This window comes from Geotrypetes seraphini, chromosome 1 (assembly GCF_902459505.1).
Source record: "Geotrypetes seraphini chromosome 1, aGeoSer1.1, whole genome shotgun sequence".
Taxonomy (NCBI): Eukaryota; Metazoa; Chordata; class Amphibia; order Gymnophiona; family Dermophiidae; genus Geotrypetes; species Geotrypetes seraphini.
This window is the reverse complement of record NC_047084.1, coordinates 36,936,560-36,959,275: the sequence shown is the minus strand read 5'-3', so window position 1 is coordinate 36,959,275 and position 22,716 is coordinate 36,936,560. Positions and strand designations below refer to the sequence as shown.

Sequence of the window (22,716 nt, the reverse complement as noted above, 5' to 3'; positions counted from 1 at the left end):
GGAGTAGGCGTTCATGGGGCACCTTGTCAAAGGCTTTTTGGAAATCTAGATATATGATGTCTATGGGGTCTCCTTTGTCCATCCATTTGTTAATTCCTTCGAAGAAGTGCAATAAGTTCGTTAGGCAAGATCTTCCCTTGCAGAAACCGTGTTGGCTGGTTATCAGAAGTTCGTTTCTTTCAAAATGTTCATCAATTTTTTCTTTTATCAGTGTTTCTGCCATTTTCCCCGGTACCGGGCCATCCAGTGTGAGGGCCATCTTCAATGGACTCTCTTACCCCACTTAAATTGCTTGCTCCAGATTTGTACTTTATAGGATGATGGGGCAGACTCACAATAAACTGCAGTCATGTGTTCATGGATCTCCTTTAGTTTTTTCCCTTCTTTAGCAGTTTCTTATTTGATTCGCATGAGGACTCTCCTGACATCCTGTCTCTCGGAATGTTAGACTTGTACTGAGCTGCAACTATGCATGAGTAACCTTGAGACAAGTCACAACATGCACAGACTTGTTTCAAACATGCTTGCTACATTCCCTCAAACTCAGATAGATATATTATTGAACACCCCTCATACCTATCCTCAGGAAGCTTACAATCTAAGCTTATACTTCAGGCAATGGAAGGTTAATTGATCTGCCCAAGGATTTGGACTGTGGCTTCTCTGCTTCTCAGACTGCTGGGACTACACCTTCATTCACCATTTAAAGGTAATTTCTCTCTACACTCTGCATGAACTCTGCTCATCAGATAAGTCACTTTTATTAGACCTTTCTCTCTACTGCTAAGTCCTGAATGTGCTACCTACCATGTTATAACGTCGTATGCATATAGTAAACTGAGTTGGCGAGTCATAGTTCCTCTCTGGCCTTACTCAAATCCATTCTAAAAACCAGATTGTTAAAAGAACCTTCTTTGGGTCTTACCCTCCTTCCCTTTCCAGGTTTTGAGGTGGCCTGCATGGAGCCAGTTCCCTCACTCCTCTCTTGTAGGAAAGGTAGTGTTTGCATTGAGTGGCATATATCCAACAGACTGCTAACCTGTCATTTCTTTCATTATAACATCACCAAAATATTTATCTTCCTTTCTGAGCACACTACCAAAACACTTATCCACACTCTTATCATCTCACATTTAGATTACTGTAACTTGCTTCTCACAGGTCTCCTACTAAAGTAGCTCTCTCCCCTTAAGTCCATTCAAAATTTTGCTGCACGACTTATATTCCATCAGTGTCGCTACGCTTATATTAGCCCTCTCCATAATTCAACTCATTGGCTCCCTGTGTATTTATTTATTTGGATTTTATTAACCGCCTTTTCGTGAAGTCCATTTCCACATACATTTCAAACTTCTCTTATTAACTTACAATGCATTCACTCTGTAGTTCTTCAGTATCTCTCCACTCTTATCTCTTCCTACACTCTTCCCCAGGAACTCTGTTCATCAGGTAAATCCTTCTTATCTATGCCCTTCTCCTCCACTGCAAATGCTAGACTTTGCTCCTTTTTATCTTGCTGCACCGTATGCTTAGAATAGACTTCCCGAGTCAGTAGTCAAGCTTCATCTCTGTCCATATTCAAATCTAGGCTAAAAGCCCATCTTCGTGTTTGTTTTATCATTCGTACCATAAACTACCTACCTTATTTATCCTGTTTGTCTGTCTTGATTAGATTGTAGGCTCTGTCCAGTAAGCACTGTTTCTTACTTGTTTAGTGTAAAGCACTTCATATGTATAGTAGCGCTATTGAAATAAGTAGTAATAATTGTGTGTAATGGGATGGGGGAGTTTAGGCTATGGGGAGTGGAAAATGCTTGATCTTTTGCCGGGATGGTCATTGATAGTATATTTGAGGGAGGGAGAAGAAGATTATATAGTACCATAGTTAGGATTACCAGACGTCTGGGAAAGCCCGGACATGTCCTCTTTTTAGAGGACTGTCCAGGCTCCCGGATGGGCTTTTCAAAACCCAGCGTTTGTCCGGGTTTTGGAAAGCCCCGAGAACTCCAGCCACATATGGAGGGCCTCTGAGCATGCGCAGATGACATCACACACAGCCATGCATGCTCCAGGCGCGACTGGAGCTCGTCACAGAAGAGAGGATGCTGGAGACAGAACCGGGCAGGGTTATGTGTCCAGGGTTTTGTTTTGTAAAATATGGTAACCCAAAATATAGTAAATGTCAGCAGATAGACCCTCGCAGTCCATTCAGTTTGCTCAACAATCTGAATTGAATCTGGCACTCTGCACAAGTTCCAATTCTTGATTAGACACTGGTCTACTTAATCTCTGTCTCTCCCTGCCAATTTTGGGGCACAAACCATGGAAGTCTGCCTGGCACAGGTCCTAGTTCCCAGCTACTGGATATGTTCTCAAAGCCCACTCCTGCCCTGACTAGGGTTACCAGACGTCCGGGAAAACCCAGACTTGTCCTATTTTTCAAGGACTGTCCAGGTGCCCAGATGGTTTTTCAAAAATGAAGGAGTCTGTCTGGGTTTAGCCAGCTCTCCTGACTCCTTCTCCCTGGGCCCCGCCATTGTAACTGAATCTTCAGCAGCCGGCAGTAACAATAAGGTAAGCATGCTGCTGCTGGCCTTCCCCGGAAGCCACCTCTCTACAGTGACTTCCTGTTCCCATGTAGGCGCGATTTGCAGAGAGGCAGCTTCTGGGGCAGGTGGCAGCAGCAGATTTACCTCATTGCTACTGCCGGCTGCCCAAAGATTCAGTTGCAGTGGCCAGTCCGGGGAACAGGTAGGTGGGGATTCGGGAGCTCGAGAGCAGAATCAGAGGAGGGAAGGGAGGGGATTAGAAAAACTGCAAGAAGGAGGGAGGGAGGGCTGGAAAAACAGCATGGATGGAGGAAGAAACAACATGGAAGGGAGGGAGAGTAGGAGGGAGAAACAGCATGATGGAGACTGGAGAAACAGAATGTTTGCATTTAACCGGAGTGAATGTAATGTGAAAGAATAGAGGTTGGGCCCATGACATCAGTGCGCATAAGTGGATTGTGTGCTTATCTGAATTACAAATATCCAGAGATTACATCCATTGACTTTAATGTAAAATAAATGGTAGGCTGCGGATAACCAAAGCATGCGCTTAACCGACGTGCTCTTAGGTGGGGGTCGACTGTAGTGTTTCTCTGTGTTTATCCCACGCATTCTTGAAACACCGGTTTTGTCTTCACAAACTCCTCAACAAGATCTCATGCTAGTAATGGTGATACCTATATATTATTGATTCCACTTTACCTAGGGTTAGCATATTTGGAGCCTCACAAACCTGGATGCATGGCCCTGTTTTGTTCTTCCCCATCTCTGCCTTGTTCTGCCTTCTGCCCCACCTAGTTCTGCCTCAAGTCCAGCCCCGCCCCCTCAAAGCCTCATCATCTTCGTCTGGAGGGCCTCAAGCATGCACGGATGTATGTGACATCTACACATGCGTAGAGGCCCTCCAGATGCAGCCGGAGCTCTTCAGGGCTTTCCAAAACCTGGACAAACTGCTAGGTTTTGGAAAGTTCGTCTGGGAACCTGGACAGTCCTCTAAAAAGAGGACATGTCCAGCTTTTCCCCAGATGTCTGATAACCCTAACTTTACCTTTGTTGGTAAGGCTTGCATGCTAGTTTAGATTTTAATTCCAGATTTTTCCCAGTTTTAGTAAATCAAGCTTGATTGTGATGCAGGTTAGTAAATAATCTTTTATATGCCTTACTATGTAATATGCTGTAAAATAAGAAAGTTGTACTGACTTTTTTTTCCCTGTCTGTGTCTTTGGAGGAAAACACCTTCCATCCTTAAATGCCCTTTTTTTATGTGTTGCTCCCCCAGGTGGTGCCCATGAAGTAAAACAGCATCATTTTTTTAACAATTTAGACTGGAATGGGTTATTGAGGCAAAAAGCAGAGTTTATTCCCCAACTGGAGTCAGAGGATGACACTAGTTATTTTGATAGTAAGTACTGTAAATAAAACATTAAAGCATATACAGTATAGTTGTAAATCATTTTGTCCATTGCATTTGTTTTCATTGGTGCTCATGTATTTATTTATTTTCTTTATTCAATTTTCTGTACCGCTCTGCCAGGGGAGCTCAGAACAATGGGGGGATTAAGTGACTTGCCCAGGGCCACAAGGAGCAGCGTGGGTTTGAACCCACAATCTCAGGGTGCTGATGCTGTCGTTTTAACCTGTGCCACAGGGAATATCCTTGGGCCTTTCTATAGATCCCCAGTGAGGAATGGGTGTACTTCTGGTCATCTCATCTGAAAAACATACCTAGATATAACATACCTAGAAAAAGTATGGAAAAGGGCAACAGAAATGAGATAGGGAATGGATTGATTTGTTTACGAAGAAAAGCTAAAAAAAAGAGTGGCCTAATGGCTAGTGCAGTGGACTGTGATCTTGGGGAACAGGGTTCAGTTTTACAATATGACATCAAACACTTGTAAAATGGAAAAGGAGACAGTAAATACAAACTTCCTTTGAAATTAGTTTCAACAAAAGGAGGAAAAAAGCTTCAAACCCCCATCAAGAGCAGACACCCATTGTCTGACTGGAAAGGGTAATTACCGTGTATACTCGAATATAAGTCAATCCGAGTATAAGGAGGAAAAAAGGTTGACTTGAATGACTATTCATGTGTAGGGTGACCAGACGTCTGGATTTCCACGGACTTGTCCTCCTTTTGAGAATATGTCCGGGTGTCCAGACGGCTTTTCCAAAACCTGGCACTTTGTCCAGATTTTGAAAAGCTTTCCTTCATGCAGGAGGGCATCCGCGCATGCACGGATATGATGCGAAGACATCACACGCACATGCGTATTTTCCAGATGGAAAATCCACATGCGTATTTTCCAGATGGAAAATCTGGTAACCCTATTCGTGTGCCCTATTTTTTAATTTATTTTTTTAAATTTATTCAATTTTTCTATACTGTTCTCCCAGGGGAGTTCCGAACGGTTTACATGAATTTATTCAGGTACTCAATCATTTTTCCCTGTCTGTCCCGGCAGGCTCACAATCTACCTAATGTACCTGGGGCAATGGGGGGATTAAGTGACTTGCCCAGGGTCACAAGGAGCAGCGTGGGTTTGAACCCACAACCCCAGGGTGCTGAGGTTGTAGCTTTAACCACTGCGCCACACACTCCCCACAGATCCCTACTAGGATCTATGCTCTGCCCTCCCCCACTCCTTCCCCTGCCAGGCTCTGCACTAAACCCCCCTCACTTCCTGCCAGGCTCTGCACTAAACCCCCCTCACTTCCTGCCAGGCTCTGCACTCAGCCTCCTGCCCTCCCTGCCAGACTCTGCACCCAGCCCTCGCCATACCCTGTCTCCCCCTCTCTCCTGAAGGCCTCCACCAGCCTGACATATGACTTGGTGGGCTGGAATAGGAGGGATCCCCTACTGTCTGCTGTCCCGGCCAACTGTCAAATTTTTTTTTTTTTACCTCCTGCCTCTCCTCACATACCTTTTTGAATCCCAGGTGGTTCAGTGGTGTACTGGGCAGGAGCGAGCTTTCCGCACTCCTGCCCTGCGCATAGCTCCTCCCTGAATGGCCGCCTCGAGTACTCATGGCCCGGTGTATCAGGCATGAGCGAGGTTTTATGCTCCTGCCTGGCACTGAGCCACTCACTGAATAGCTACCCCAAGTTCTCGCGGGATTCATGAGAATTCACAGCAGCCATTCAAAAAGCAACTCATCATCAGGCAGGAGCATGAAAGCTTGCTCACGCCCGGCACATTGGGCCATGAAAACTCAAAGCGGCCATTCAGGGAGGAGTTCAGCGCAGGGTAGAAGCACGGAAAGCTCACTCCTGCCCAGTACACTCCTGGACCACCAGGGATTCAAAAAGGTATGTGGGGGGAGGCAGGAGGGAGGTAAAAAAAAAAAAAATTGGCAGAGTTGACCGGGACAGAAGGGAGGGATCCCTCCTGTCTTGGCCCACCCCACCAGGCCATAAGGCAGACCTGGCAGAGGCCTGTCACATGTGCGGGAGGGGGGGAGCAGGTGAGTGATGACCCAAATATAAGATGAGATTCCCATTTTTGGGGGGCCCCAAAATCTTTTTTTTTAATATCATTTTTATTGAAAATCACAATAGGAACAATATAAGCATAAGGCAAAACCTTCCAAATCATAACAAAATGGTAAGTACAGAAGAGCTCCCCTAAAAGCTTATCTTATAAATGAGTATATACAGTACTTTATAGGCTAAAAAAAACCCTCCTATTCAAAACTAAAATTACAAATCATTCGTTTTTACACTTTCATTCTGATTCACAGTTTTTTTGTAAGAGAACATATATATGTTCACACTCTAGTTCCAAAGCCACAAACAATGTACATATGAAGTGACTAATTTTCAAATGCAGAACTCATTTTTCTTCCTTTATTGAAACTAATTTCAAAAGAAGTTTGTATTTATTGTCTTTTTTTCCGTTTTACAAGTTAGGCTAGTGTTTGATGTCATATTGTAGAATTGATTGAGCTTCATGTCATTTTTCTTAGTGATTTTGTGAACTGGGTTCAATTCCCACTGCAGCTCCTTGTGACCCTGGGCAAGTCACTTAACCCTGCATTGCCCTAGGTACAAAAAATTTAGGTTGGGAACCCACTGGAAGAGCACTGTGTACATCTAGTAGCCCTAGAGAAATGATTATTATTAGTGGTAGATTAGGGTTCTTCAACTTGAAAAAGAGGGTACAGATGTAATATGATAGAATTTTATAAAATCGTGAGTGGGGTGGAACAATTAAATTAGAGATAGTTGTTTATCCTTTTAAATAGCACTAAAGCAACAGTATACTCTGAGGCAGATGCACAAAACCTGGCGCTAAAACGCATAACACAAAAACCCATAACTTGTGACAAACACAGAAATATAGTGAAACAATGCTCAGAAGAAATTCTGTGCAAATGATTTGTGCATTTAAATTGCACTAGTAAACTGAAAATAAGGAGAGGAACATGCATGGCACATGCACACAAAGGGTTTGTATTAAGTGCAGCTCTTGTGTACATGTCAAGACAAAAAAAATGGAAGTGCAAGCACACATTGGCTCTGTGCCTGTCAATATAAGCTTTTCAGAAATGTTTGCAAGTCTCATATAAACAATATATGTGCAAGGCAACAGGCTTTCACTTTTACTAAGACTCACACACATTTGTTTCTCACTACAGCACTTAAAATGTGCACAGGTTTCCAATCTTTCCCCTTGAAAAACCTGCACTTTAATGTGCCAAATTGACAAGCAGCATTTCCATTGGAGCACTGAGAGAGAATACTAACTGACCGCATTGCATCCATTTAAATGCATTTTAATACAATTTGTGGCCATCTTTGACATGCATGTTAATACCTGCGCTAGAACCCTCGAAATATCCTGCACAAGTTAATGTGCACACTAGTCTGGCGATAACTGCTTTTAATGATGGCATTAGGCTTGAGCATTGGCCCCTCTTTAAGAGGAACCGCCAATAGATTGGGGACAAATTCTAGCAAGTATTTTTTCATACAATGCCCAATTAAGGTGAAGAATCTGGTCAAGGCAACTAATATAACAGTTCAAAATAAGAGCATAAGAATAGCCTTACTGGGTCAGACCATTGGCCCAGGTACATTAGATAGAGTGGGAGCCTGCCGGGACAGTTAGGGAAAAATGCTTGAGTACCTGAATAATTTGTAAGCCGCATAGAATTGTAGGATATGCTGAATATAAATTATAAAGAAAAAGTCCTTCAAGCCCAATAGTCCATTCTCAAGGTGGCCATTCCAGGTCACTAGTACCTGGCTAAAACCCAAAGAGTAGCAAGTTCTTGGAGGAAAAGTCCATGTCAAATTATTAGCTATCCCTGGAAATGACATTTTGGGATCTAGTGAGTACTTGTGATCCAAAGTTGTCAAGGATTTTGGATCGACTTGGCAAGGCATTTCGTATGTGATTATATGTTGTCATAAATGTATTCATTTGTTAAACCAGATTCATTAGAATGAGAATCACATCATGTACACCTTCCGCTTCATGTTAATTCTGTGAGTCTGGATTATAATTTGAGGCTTTGATACAGAATTTTCATTCCTGCAGCTCGATCTGAAAAGTACCATCACATGGAAACCGAAGAAGAGGAGGATACGAATGATGAAGATTTCAGCTTGGAAATAAGGCAATTTTGCTCATCTTCACATAGATTTTCCAAAGTAAGTAAAAGTATACTGCAGAAAGCAGTATACTAAACAACTGTATAAGTCCCAGTGCTACGTTGCTTATAGGCAGGCAAGAAGATAATGGGGGAAATTCTCTAAATGGTGCTCAAAAATGGGCAGCAAAAGACATCGGTGATGAGCTCTATTCTGTGAAAGGCACACGCCCTTTATAGAATAACACCTAACACTGATTCCCACACCTAACTATAGGTGCCAGACTTATGCAAGCTGAAACTTAAAATAATGCTGGAACTCAAGTGCTTTGAGGCAGTATTCTATAACTACGCATGAACATGTGCTTTTAGAGTTAGACTCCATGACTTATAGAATAGTGTGCAGCCAGATGCACATGCAAATTTTAATAAATGCCAATTAACATCAAGAATTGGTTGTTAGCACTTAAGAACTGGTGGTTAAGGGTTTGTTCAATTAATTTGCGCACACAAACCTGGATGCCACATATAGAATCCAGGGAAATGTGTACAATGGGGGAAATTCTGTAACTGGGTGCCAGATGCAGTGTGCTGAGCACCAAGGCCCTGATTCTGCAAATCGCGTCTAAAGTTAGGCGCCTAAGTTGGGCGTCCTTTGAAGAATTGCGCTCAGCGGAGTTCAGCACGGTTTAGGCATCTAATTTTTTAGGCGTCCTTTAGAGGTTTTAGGTGAGATTTAGACGTCCAAACAATGTCCTTAAGGTTATATTTTATGATTATGCTATTAGAATGGCAATTTTATGCTGTTTTTCATTATAATTGTAATACTGGGAGTTGGATCTGTTTAATGTTTTTACTTATTTCTCTTCCATCAGACAGAGTGACTGGGATTTGAACCAGCAACATTAGGATAGAAGGCTCTAGGTTTAACCAGTGTGCTACAGAGTGAGCTAGCAAGCTACATAGCAATTGTAAAACTAGGTCTTTTAGGCATTGTAAGGAAGTCTACTTATGAGCACAGATAGGCCTGAGTTCTATGATTGGAACTTAGGCACAGTTTGGATGTCCTTAATGCGATCTGCTAAATAGCTCTCTGGGTTTTTATTTTTGCTTTATTAAGCTCAAAATGCATTTAATAAGCCACCACATAAACATGGCACATCAATACAAAGATATTGCATGCAAAACCTTCTATTTTTCTGGACAAACAGTAATGCTATTTACTAAAGCACAGAATATAAAAAAAACAGCTTTATGTTTCTTGCTAAAAAGCTTCCCTTTTTTTCTCACTAAAGATAGCTCCAATGAGGTCATTCTTAAAACAGGTGGATTATTGAGTCAGGCACGAGTTTTAAACATGGGCATCCATGAAATTGTGGCTGCATCTACAAAGTGGTGTCTACGTTCTTTGGACGCCTAAGTACCAATTATCGCTTGTTAAGACCCTTAATTGGCTCATTAACGACTTAGATTGGACGCCTAAAGCATGCCCAACTTTAGGCATGACTTAGGCGCCCTTTATAGAATCGGGGCCTAATTGTATAATGACATCTGGGCACCCAGATTCTGATATGGAATACTAGCCTATGTCAGCATCTATGTGCCTGCATTTAGGTACCCCCACTGACATTATGTCAAAAGGTGTAAATGCACATTCCTAAATGTGGCACTTTAGCACATAAGTTACAGTATTCTGTAAGGTGAACATGTAATTGTTGGACATGCAAATGCCCTGCCCTTATATCTCTAGCTGTTCACAGCCACTTGAATTTATGCACTAAGGGCCCGATTCTATAAACGGCACATAGTTTAGGCCCTACTAGGTGCCCTATTTGGGGACATCTAGCTGAGTTCCACATAGAGCTCAAAATTGCAGAGTAATGCATTTGGGGATTAATAATAGGAAGGAACCGTGTATGCTGGGAGGAGAGAAGCTGATATGCACAGACGGGGATAGGGACCTTGGGGTGATAGTGTCCGAAGATCTAAAGGCGAAAAAACAGTGTGACAAGGTAGTGGCTGCTGCCAGAAGGATGCTGGGCTGTATAAAGAGAGGCGTAGCCAGTAGAAGGAAGAAGGTATTGATGCCCCTGTACAGGTCATTGGTAAGGCCCCACTTGGAGTATTGTGTTCAGTTTTGAAGACCATATCTGGCAAAGGACGTAAGAAGACTTGAGGCGGTCCAGAGGAGGGCGATGAAAATGATAGGAGGCTTGCGCCAGAAGACGTATGAGGAGAGACTGGAAGCCCTGAATATGTATACCCTAGAGGAAAGGAGAGACAGGGGAGATATGATTCAGACGTTCAAAAACTTGAAGGGTATTAACGTAGAACAAAATCTTTTCCAAAGAAAGGAAAATGGTAAAACCTGAGGACATAATTTGAGGTTGAGGGGTGGTAGATTCAAAGGCAATTTTAGGAAATTCTACTTTACGGAGAGGGTAGTGGATGCCTGGAATGCGCTCCCGAGAGAGGTGGTGGAGAGGAAAACTGTGACTAAGTTCAAAGAAGCGTGGGATGAACACAGAGGATTTAGAATCAGAAAATAATATTAAATATTGAACTAATGCCAGTACTGGGCAGACTTGCACGGTCTGTGTCTGTATATGGCCGTTTGGTGGAGGATGAGCTGGAGAGGGCTTCAATGGCTGGGAGGGTGTAGATGGGCTGGAGTAAGTCTGAACAGAGATTTTGGCAGTTGGAACCCAAGCACAGTACCGGGTAAAGCTTTGGATTCTTGCCCAGAAATAGCTAAGAAGAAAAAATTAAAAAATTTAAACTGAATCAGGTTGGGCAGACTGGATGGACCATTCGGGTCTTTATCTGCTGTCATCTACTATGTTACTGTGCTATGTTACTATGTAATTGAATAACAAGCTTAATTGGAGCGGTAATTGGCTACGCCATTAATAGCTCATTAAAAAAATTAAAAAACACTTAACATTTCCTTGTGGAACTTGGAACGGCGCCTACCAACACCTACCTCAAAATTGATGGCGGTTAGAGGTGGAGCATAGACGTGTTATGAATTAGACCAGTGGTCCCCAAACCTGTCCTGGAGGACCACCAGGCCAATCGGGTTTTCAGGCTGTCACTTCCATTATATGTAAATCTCTCTCATGCATATTCATTAGGGTCAGCCTGAAAACCCGATTGGCCTGGTGGTCTTCCAGGACAGGGTTGGGGACCACTGACTTAGACATTGTTAGGCATCTGTGATAGGCACCGGTAAATTAGACCAGGAAAACCCTGGCCTAATATAACAGCACCTACCATTAGGACACCAAGCAATGCCTAAGTCAAGTTACACTTGTAAGCGCGATTCTATAAATGGAGCCCAGCAATTGATTGACAACTGCGCCACACAGCGCCATTTATAGAATCAGGCCCTAAGTGAGTCGTGTGCTAAAGTTATAGACTATAGTAAATGCTTAAGTGCTAGTATTCTGTCACTTAAGTGCACATTTGGGGGGGTCTTTTATTAAGGCGCACTAGCCGATTTAGCACAGGCAAAATGCTAATGCGCCCATATTCTATGGACGCATTAGCATTTAGCATGTACTAATATTTAGCGCGCCTTAGTAAAAGACCCCCTTGGTGTATAAATGTAGGCCATGACTTTTGCCAGGGATGCAAAGGTAGTGAGCAAGAGGGTGTTGAAGAATTTCAAGTTAACAGATGTAATGTGAGGTTCTGGACTAATCCTGAGGAACACCAGTTATGATACCATAAGGTTTTTTAATGGCTGCAAGCTATGGCAAAATTAATGCATGATTGTTTATTAAAAAAAATAATAAAATAGAAAATTTGCTGTTTTCTGGCTGTGGTAAAAATGGCCCTAGTAAGCGGGAAAGACTCATGTGAGAGTACACTAAGGCCTCTTTTTACCACAGCTTAGACCCCTAAAGCGTTTGAAAGAATCATTTTGTGAAGGGGAATACATGAAATCAGAGAACCACCAAAATATTCACATTTGTTTTAAGACAGAGTAACATACTCCACTTCCATGTTTACTTTATATTCCATCACTCTTATGATAAGCCTATGTAATCCATATATCAGTTTACATTTTAATTGCCCCAAAGGCTGAAAATAAATCCAAGGTGCACATGGTTCCCAGGACCTGAAAATCAACGGCATATTAATGACAATTGCTTTTTATTTTATTTTTTTATTAAGTGTCAAAGCTCACACAGTGATATGGGAAAATGGAATTAATAGATCTAGAGTTCAAAAAATACTAGCTTAGAAATAAAATGTTAGAAAACTTAACCAAACAGACTATATTGAAATGGACTATTATATGCTAATATTCTGTTCCCACAGTTTACCAAATGAGAGTATTGATCCAATTTTTTCTGGAACAGGTTTTCAGTAGTATAGTATTTATTTCAGAAGGTAAACTGCTGGATTTTTCACAATTGCAACATAGATTTGGTCTTAATAAAACACAAAGTTTTAAATGGTTGCAATTGAAGCAGGCCATTCAGGTTGGGTTCCCTGAATGGAAATCATTAAACAATCAATATAGTTTAAAGTTCTTATGCTTTAAAGCAGACTTCCTGGGACATCAAGCCGCATTGTGGTATAAATTAATATCTGGATATTTGAATAAAAAACCAAAAAATGGTCTGAGACATTTGGAGCATTGAGATTGGACATCAAATTAATGCATCTCAATGGCCACTGATTTGGTCTTGGAGAATGGGATGTACAGTGTCAGCATCTATGAGACAAACATGGTTCTTTTTATTACATAGAGCTTTTTGGACCCCTACTCGTTTACAAAAACTAGACAGTTCTAAGTCTAATAGATGCTGGCACTGTAATCTAGAACCAGGGACATTAGATCATTTATTATATTACTGTCCTTATATTAAAATATTTTGGAATTCAATTTGGCCACAAATTAATAAACTAATGGAAAATCATATTGCAATATCATATGATACAATTTTATTTGGAACAATGATGAGAAAAAAAAGTCAAATTTCACCAGAAAATAATAAACTTTTATTAATTATGACAGGGGTTGCCATTCAACATATAACTAACAATTGGAAAAATTACAACAACCTAAACTATACATTTTGGTGGAATACAATATGCCATGTTTTTAAAATGGAAAGAACAATATCAATACAAAAAGGGACATATAATAAATTTATAAAAATATGGGGGCCATTGACAAAATACTGTAATGATTAAATAATAGAATACTTTTTCTTCCTTTCTTCTTTTAGAGATCTTCTTATGACACACATATAGGGGGGGGGTAAGGAAAACAATTTAGATATAATATATTATAATATATGATACAAAATGTAACAAATGATTAAGGGATAATAGAAGGGTGGGGGGAGGGAAAATGAATAAAATTTATCCAGAATATATTGCATTAGATATAAATATATTATTGAATAATTATCAATTGTATTCTAATATGTTATATACTTTTATAAAATTTGAAAATATTATATTAAAGTGGTGAAGGGGTGGGGGGAGGGTGAAGGGGAAAATCAAATTTAGATATACATTGTGATAGATATAAAAGTGATAACATACATGTATCAAATATATTTTATTATTATGTACACTTTTTATGAAATTTGAAAATAAAAATATAATGAAAAAAAAAAAAAGAAATAAAATGTTAGAAAACTTAACCAAACAGACTATATTGAAATGGACTATTATATGCTAATATTCTGTTCCCACAGTTTACCAAATGAGAGTATTGATCCAATTTTTTCTGGAACAGGTTTTCAGTAGTATAGATCGAATAGTGCAGGGTCAAGGAGACGAAAAGGAGGATGAGGAAACCAAAGCAAAGGCTCTGACGTTGCCAACTACGGAACCCTTAAGCTGGAGTTCAGAATTTTCTGAAATGTAAGTATAATCAGTGTTGCTAATTTTGGAATAATTGTTTAATTGAGATTGTTACTAGTGAAAAGTAGAGAAATTAGAGGGATTGGATCTAGCTCAGAATTATTTAATTATGAACGAAGAGAGATTTAAGTTTTAATTAGCATTTCTTTATTAATTATTTTTTGCTTGCTGTAGTCACTTTATATCAATGCAAACCTTTTATACTGATGTGGATAGATGGAAAATGCGAAGAACTGTATTATTTTGTTTCCTTTTTTCCTTCTTATCTTCCTTTCTCCTTTCATTATTACTTTTATGATTCATAAGACAGCCACATTAATGTTGATATGTAAATTGAGCAGACACAAAAGATCAGCTTTTGGCATTCTTGATATGTTCTTTGCTCTTATTAAAATACATAAAAAGCAAAGAGATTTTTTTTTTTTTTTTAAATCAACATTTTGCTTAACCTTGTGTATACTTGTCATCTTCATGGGTTCTGTTTCGGTGCTTCTCTCTTATTTTATCCTCTCTGTTGGTGTCAGTACATATGTTATTTATGTGCAATTTTCTTCAGGCGACAACTGTCTACTGCCTCTGATGCTGTATGTACCAAGCAGCACAGTGCAGGTCTCTTGCCAAAATTTGCCATATCAGCTGAGGGAGAATGTACCAAGTCATGTTTGAAACCATCCCAGGAAGACCATGACAAAATTGCTTCTGCATCAGAGGAAAGCACTCAGGAAGACCCAGAGGTCACCACTCCAGCTAGTACCATCAGCAGTGCCACACTTTCAGGTCAGATTTTATATCGATAAAAGTTTTGCAATCTAGGATCTGGTATAATTAGGGTTACCATATGTCCAGAAAACCCAGACATGTCCTCTCTATAGTGGACTGTCCAGGTGTCTGAACAGGTGTTTTAGATCAAGGGAGTCTGTCTGGGTTTAGCCTCCTCCCTGGCCGCTGCATTAAATGTTTGGGCAGCCTGGCAGAGGCAACGGGATGAGCCTGCAGCCATCAGCGTGCCCCCAGAAGCTGCCTCTCTGTAAGTCCTGCCTCTGTGTGAACAGGAAGTTACTGCAGAGAAGTGACTTCCAGGTCATGTTGAAGGCAGCAGGCTCACCTCGTTGCCACTGCCGGGCTGCCTGAAGATTCAATACAGTGGTCAGGGAAGAGGTAGATGGGGGAATTAGGAGGTGGACAAAGAGGTCATGTGGATCCCACTGGGGGTGAAGGGAAGGAGAGAGAGAGAGACAGAAAGAAGCACCCACGGGGGGTGTTGAAAGGAGGGGGTAGAAACAGAAAAGCACCTATGGGGGGTGGGAGTTGAAAGGAGAGAAAGAAATAGGGGGTAGGGAAAGATGCTACCACGGGGGATCTTTTGAAGAATGTATTGTTAAGGGAGAGAGTGGCAGAGAGTGGCAGATGCTGGGATGGTGGGGGAGATTGAAAAATATAGTGAATTTGGAGAGAGGAAGAGAAAATGCAGTACCATGGGGAGGGGCAATGGAAAAAAGAGGAATATTGATGTTGGGGTGGGATAAAGAAGGAAGAGAAGCGGGATAGAAGAACGGCCTTGGAGGCAAGGGAAAAAAGAAGAGTTAGGGATGGGGCTGGGACTGCTACTGCTGCTGTTGCTGCTACTACTAATCATTTCTATAGCACTACTAGACATACACAGTTCTGTATGCATTCTATGCAGATAAAAATGTGCAGACAGTGGATGGGAAAGGAGACTAAGGAAATGAGTGAAAGGTGGGGGGGGCAGGGGGGTATGGGAAGGGCTGGAGCAGGGTCAGCTGTCCTCTTTTTTGTCTTCACAAATATGGTAACCCTAGGTATAATACTTGGGCATTTGCAAAAGAACATCCCTGTCAGAATTGAGACAATAATGTCCCCCCCCCAAAAAAAAAAAAAAACATCCAACTTGCAGCCATAGTTTAAAAAGGGAAAACATTAAGGTTTCCTGATTGAAAATACTTGAGAATGTCCAGAACGGACAGCTATTTTCCAAAATAAAATGTCCAAATTATGAACACCAAAAATCCAGGAACAAGGTCATCTGTCTGGCAGCATTTGTACAAAAATTGTTGCACAGATGTTCCTGCAGAGCTGAGGGGCAGTGGACTTGAATCCAGTGCATCCAGGAACTGCAGGCTGGTAAGTCTGACTTCTGTGGTAAGAAAATTGATAGAAACGTTTCTAAAACAGAGAATAGTGATGAGTCTGGAATCCTGTGGATTACAGGACCAGAGGCAACATGGATTCACTAGAAGAAGAAGAAGTCATTTCTATACCGATAAGTTTGATGCGGTTTACAAAATTTAACAAATAATACAATCTAAAGAAAATGGATTAAGTTGTGAACAAATGTGTCTTCAGTTGCTTTTGAAAATGATTACAAGATATGGAACTCAATAACAAAGATTTCAGGTCTTGTCAGACAAATCTAATCAATTTCTTTGACTGTTTGACCAGAGAACTGAATACAGAAAGTGCACTAGACGTGGTGCATTTCGATTTTAGCAAAGCCTTTGATAGTGTTCCATTCAGGATGGGCCCCAAAGTTACGGACTTGGGTCAGGAACTGGTTGAGTGGAAGGCAACATAGGGTAGCGGTTAATGGAGATCTCTCTAATGAAAGGGATGTTACCAGCAGTGTACCTCAGGGTTCAGTTCATGGGCCTGTTTTTTAAAAATAATTTTTGGAAGCGATGTTGCTGAAGTGGTATCAGATAGGATTTGCCTCTTTGCGGATGATACCAAAATCTGCAATAGAGTAGACACCCCTGATGATGTGAATAACAAGAGGAAGGGCCTAGTAAAGCTTGAAGAATGGTCTGAAATTTGGCAGCCAAGATTTAATGCTAAGAAATGCAAGGTCATGCATTTGGGCTGCAAAAACCCAAAGGGAACAGAACAGTTTAGGGGGGTGAAGAACTTTTGTGCACAAAAGAGGAGCGGGACTTGTGTGTGATAGTATGTGATGATCTATAAAGGTGAGTACGTGGGAAACAATTGTGTGGTGAGCCGGAAGTGAAACACTGCTTGCAAATGCAAATGCAAGCAGTGTCTCACTTCCGGCTCACCACACAATTGTTTCCCTCGTAGGACCCCCCAGGGACCCCTGAAGAAGACTTTTTGTCGAAACGTGGACTAGGTCCTTTAAGGCTCTTATGTGGATGATTTATTTTTATGTGGGTGGAATTATTTTATGTGGATGATTTCAGTGTACCTTTGGAACTATGACACTTTCAAATAAAGTCCATTTAGGAACATTGTCACTCCACAGAGGGTTTTTTTTTTGTTTTCTATGTAATATAAGTCATTATAGCGTAAACTACCTGCTTTGTAGAACAGTCCATATAAGTATTCATATAAAACAATCTGCTGGTGTTTGGGAGCGAATTTGACTTAATTCCAAAGAGTGTTTACAATAAACACAAACTCCACATTTGATGTCCCTTATTGCTACTATTCACGTGATTCTTAGTAATATTCCGAGATAGTAATTCTTCTATATTCTTTCCCCTGGTATAAGCAAATCTAGGGAGAGACTGACTGTAATTGAGTATGCAAACCCAAAATTCCTCAATATTTTTTTAATGATCATACACATTTGTACAGCTTGAGGGGAATAAGGTAATACACAAGAAATTGCTGTATCATGACCCATTTTGACCGACTTTAATAACCACTCTATGAGTGAATTTTGTTGTCTGATATGCTTTGTTAACTACTCTAACTGAATAACCCTGCTGGATGAATCTTTGAGTCATATCTGAAGAATGCTGCTGAAAATCAGTTTGAAAGGAACATATTTGATTGAGTCTCAAAACTGCCCTACCAGTATACCTTGATGTTAATTAGTAGGGTGGTAATGCCGCTATTGTAAAATAATGTTTCGATCTGTTAATTCTGTAAATATAGAAGTCTTAAAAATCTGAAGATCATACTCAATCTTTATATCCCCAAAATTAGCCACTTTAGTAGATACTGTAGTAATGAATATGTATAAGATAGTTTGCACGTTTACTGCCTTCATTGTGCGCAAACCTCTCTCTTGCACACTTGTTAGGGATATCCTGAAAAGTCCATCTGGTTTGTGGCCCTCAAGGACTCCAGTTTGAGATGCCTAACTTAGTGCAAGTAGTCACAGTCGTTACCTTAAAGCATGAATGAGTCATAATTTCTTCCATAATGATATGAAATTTATATCGCTAAGAGTACTGTAAAATAATATTGTCTTAAGGAGGAGGCTTGAATAGTCAACTTAATATTTTAATCACAACTTTGTTCCTAAAACCACCATGCCCACTATGTATGTCTATTCCCCAACCCTATTTAAAAAAATTCCCCAATGCAGTTCACCAGCTTTAATGTTCTTACCGTATTATATAAATTTCTTTTCAAGGTAGAAGGAAGCTTGCTTACAACCATTATGTATCCCCATGGTTTCTTACAATGTGTTTATCCTATTCTTTTTCCCCTTATACAGTTGATAGTTTTTCAGAACACTTATTTCAGATAAATGGAAAAAATGAGTGTGTGGACAGTGCAGATAATTCCTCAAAGCCAACCAATGACTCAACTTCTTCTATGACTCGTCAGCGATTAGAAAATACAGGAAAACAAAAACTCTCTGGAAAAATCACTAAGTCCATCTCTACTAGCGCTCTGTCCCTCATGATCCCTGGAGGTAGGAATGCATATCTTGAGCATGAAATGACGTAATACGTGTGTTTGCCCTTTTCCTCTGTGTTGATTTCAATGCAAGGGTTGTAAAGTGTTTGAGTTGTCGCTTCTAAAGTACATCTTAGCCTCTGTCCTGAGCCTGCAGGCACTGCACTTAATGCTATATCCTGAGTACTTTTGATGTGTATGCTGACTCATTCTCTGGTTTCTGACCAGGAGCTCTCAATAATTTATATGACCAACCGGTTATGCGGCAGTGTGTGGAGTTTCTTTTGGCATGAATATGTTGAATAGACACATTTGGGAGTGATCCTGGGGACTCTTGCAGCTCCACTTCACCTCTTGATCAGCAGGGCTGTGTGTTTGGTCTCTTGCAATGAAAAAAGGCCAAGAGGGTGTTGACCATTCACGGTGTCCTTCTGCAAGGTGTAATGGAATGCAAGAAGTGTGTGGCTAATGATTGCAGGAAAAATGGGGTGCAGAAACCATACACCACGGTGTTTAATTTTGACTAATACCGACTTGTGACATTAAGGTCTGGATTCTCGAACTGGTGCTGATCTTTTTAGGCACTGGTAGGCACAGACATTCAGTTAAAAATGCCATTCAAACAACGTTTTTAACCGAGTTGCAAGGCACTTTAAAAAATCAGCACCGGAATCACGCCTAGGTAGGTGCTTTAAGCCGCTGAACGCCACTGTAGGCTTTTGGTTTCTGATTATGTCTTGAAGCTATCTGTTTATGAAACTTGGCGTGCTTTTACATTTCAAACAATTTTTATTGATGACAGTTCCACTATTGCACGTAAGACATCCAGTTTCATTTCAGCCTGATTACAACAACATGTCAGATACTACCTAGTCATCAAACATTTTGAACAGTATTATACCCGTACTTCCCACCCCCTTCCCTATAACCCCAGCTCAGCTTCTATCACAGGAAAATAGAGTCATCTTCATGCATCTTACGAGCTAAAGGTCCAAGGACCTTGATTCTTAGGATCCCTGAACTTTAAAACAACAATAATGGAAAATTATCTAATTACATTCACAATATGAAAAGCAACCAATATCCTAATAGAAATTGACCCACACACAGCTAAGCCAAAAGCATACATATTGATGTCTAAAGAGAAATTGGTCCCCACTAATCTGTCCCTGAAGAAGCAGACAGCTTCATGCAGGAAAAGACAGCCCACCCCCCAGCCCTAGGGTCGGTATAGCTTGGTGTGCTTTTTTAAAAAAATCTTTATTCATTTTTAAAACTTTCAACAAGTGTAACATAAGATACAATCATTTTATCCTTTAACATCACTTAATATACCATCAAATTCTAACTTACATCAAATATCACCCTCCCTTATACCCAACAATTGTTCTTAAGCATAAGAAATCATAAAATATTCCCTCCCCACCTCACCACGCTGGATGTATATGAATAAAGGGAGAAAATAATATTCATTTTCTACAATGCTTTGTTAATGGCTCCCAAACATCTTAAAGTACCCCTGCTGTATAGCTATTACCCATTCCATTTTAAAGATTTGGCATAACGAATTCCACCAAAAATTATAATTCAGCCGATCCCAATTTTTCATAATTTGCTGTATGGCAATCCCTGTCATGATGAGCAAAAATTGGTGTACTTTTAATAGAACAATTGCTGCTCTTATATTCAAATTCTCCTAAGCACCTTAGCCGAGGAATATGCTGAATATGTCAGGTTCTTTTTCATGTTAGGAAGAGTGCAACTTGTGGTACACAGGTGTATAATTTAAAACTTTAAAACAACAAGATGCATCCACTGAAACCAAGTCAGTGTTTCAGTGTTATTTCTACAGGTTTACCACATCCTGTTGTTGTCAGGGCCTAAATCATAAAACTAAATCTAATGCTGATATTTCAGCTGATAAAACCACCTCGAAGCAGCTTTCGGTTATTCATGTTGCAGAAAGGAACATGGCTAGTTTGCACCTATAGCTGATTTTCATATTGAAGCTACTTGTGTAGTTTCCATCTGAAAACTTTCTAAAAGGTGTATAGATACAAAAATACCTCTGTTTTTTGTGTGGGCATATATGTGAAAATCCAGTTGTATATGTAGAGTATATTCATGTTATTGAATCATTCCTTACATTCCCCCCGCCCTTCCAAATGTTTTCTTTTTAGTTTAGCTAAAAACGCATACATTTCACACTTCTAGAATCTCTGAGGATGATCATTTTCATCCAGAGAAAACTTAGGGCTAGATTCACTAACCCCCGATTCCGTGTCCGATCCGTTCCCGAATGCATGCAGGCCAATGAATTCACAAAAAGCCTGCATGCAAATGGAGACGATCGTTGACACGCCCCCCACCCACAGCACAGATCGCTCTTTAGCGATCCTTGAGCATGCGCAGACCCTGATAGTAGTGACAGGAGAGGCAGCCTCCTGTCACTGCTGTCAGGGCTTCTGCCGCTTTTTTTGTTTTTATTTTTAATCGGGCAGATATTTTGCATGTATTACACATGCAAAATAACTGCTTGGTTAAAAAAATAAAATAACCCCCCCCCCCCCCGAAGTGCTTCTTCCCTTCTCTAAACCCCTAAAAAATGCCCCCCAAACGCGGCCCCACCAAAGAACAAGAGGCAGGAGGGATGACAGCTCCCTCCTGCCATCTCAAACCCATCCTGGCTCGGCCCACCACCTCCCTGTACCTTTAAAATCATTGGGAGCAGGAGGGGTGCTCAGTCCCTCCTGCTCCAGGCCTCCTCCAACACCAACTGTGGCCTTAGGCCACACCCTGGTGCATCATGTGATGCATGGGGAGGGGGCTAAGGCCCTGATTGGCTGAGGCGCCTCGGGCTCCTCCTTTGGGAGGGGCCTGGAGCACCTCAGCCAATCAGGGACTTACTTAGGGAGGAGTCTAAGGAAGTCTCTGGCCAAAAACAATGGCCAATCAAGGACTTCCTTAGACTCCTCCCTAAGGAAGTCCCTGATTGGCTGAGACATCCCAGGCCCCTCCGGAAGGGAAGAGCCTGAGGTGCCTCAGCCAATAAGGGCCTTAGGCCCCTCCTCGTGGATCACTTGATGCACCAGGGTGTGGCCTAAGGCAGCAGTTGGTGTTGGAGGAGGCCTGGAACAGGAGGGACTGAGCACCCCTCCTGCTCCCAACAATTTTAAAAGTATGGGGAGGTAGTGAGCTAGGCCCAGCCAGCCAGCCTAGGTACAGAGAGGGAGGTGGGTCGGGCCCGGCCAGGATGGGTTTGAAATGGCAGGAGGGAGTTGGCATCCCTCCTGCCTTTATTTGGCAGGGCATCAGGGGGTCATCTGTGCGGGGGGGGTTGAGATGGCAGGAGGGGAGTTGGCATCCCTCCTGCCTTTTGTTCTTCAGTGGGGTATCAGTGCGGGAGGCATCAGTGTAGGGTGGGTCGGGCATCAGCATGGGGTCATTGGCGCAGGGGGAGCAGATTAAAACCACAGGCTGGCAATGCATTTTACAGAATATATAAAAAAGGAAGGATTCCTTTTTTATGTATTCTGCAAAAGCGCATTGCCAGCCCGTGGTTTTAAAGGGCAGGAGAGTTGGTAAGAAGTGAAGTGACTGGTCCTCTGCAGTCGCTTCACTTCGGATCAGCAAACCCAATCGGTCTTCCTTCTTCTGTTTAGTGAATCGTGTCCCTGCCTACTTTGCATGCTGTTTCCCTTCATTTGCATGTTCGGATCGGAAGCGGATCGCAGGAGAGGTTAGTGAATCGGGTCGCAAAGGGGTCGCAAAACGATCGGTACATGATCATTTTGCTTAGTGAATCTAGCCCTTAGTTACCAGACTAAGGGACCTGTTAGCAAAATGTTCACCTGTGATAAATACCAGTTTGGGCATTATTTTCATGACACTATCAAATTGTGTTATGCTGTGTGGAAATAATATACAAAAGTTGCAATTATGCCAAACTTTCACCTGCTTCCTGGCAAAAAAATTAATCAGATGCATAGGGTCATTGCCATATCAACAAAAAGTGGAGC

At 41.3% G+C, this 22,716-nt stretch overlaps 1 protein-coding gene across 6 annotated transcripts in view; it reads left to right on the top strand.

The window, feature by feature from the left end:
- MAST4 (microtubule associated serine/threonine kinase family member 4) overlaps positions 1–22,716 on the top strand; it is a 924,748-nt gene that overhangs the window by 874,540 nt on the left and 27,492 nt on the right. For all 6 annotated transcript variants that reach the window (XM_033929923.1, XM_033929917.1, XM_033929952.1 and 3 more), the window contains 5 exons: positions 3,829–3,951; positions 8,092–8,204; positions 13,905–14,032; positions 14,589–14,809; positions 18,513–18,713. In XM_033929923.1, coding sequence (XP_033785814.1) covers positions 3,829–3,951; positions 8,092–8,204; positions 13,905–14,032; positions 14,589–14,809; positions 18,513–18,713 — 786 coding nt within the window. The remainder of the gene's footprint in view (positions 1–3,828; positions 3,952–8,091; positions 8,205–13,904; positions 14,033–14,588; positions 14,810–18,512; positions 18,714–22,716) is intronic.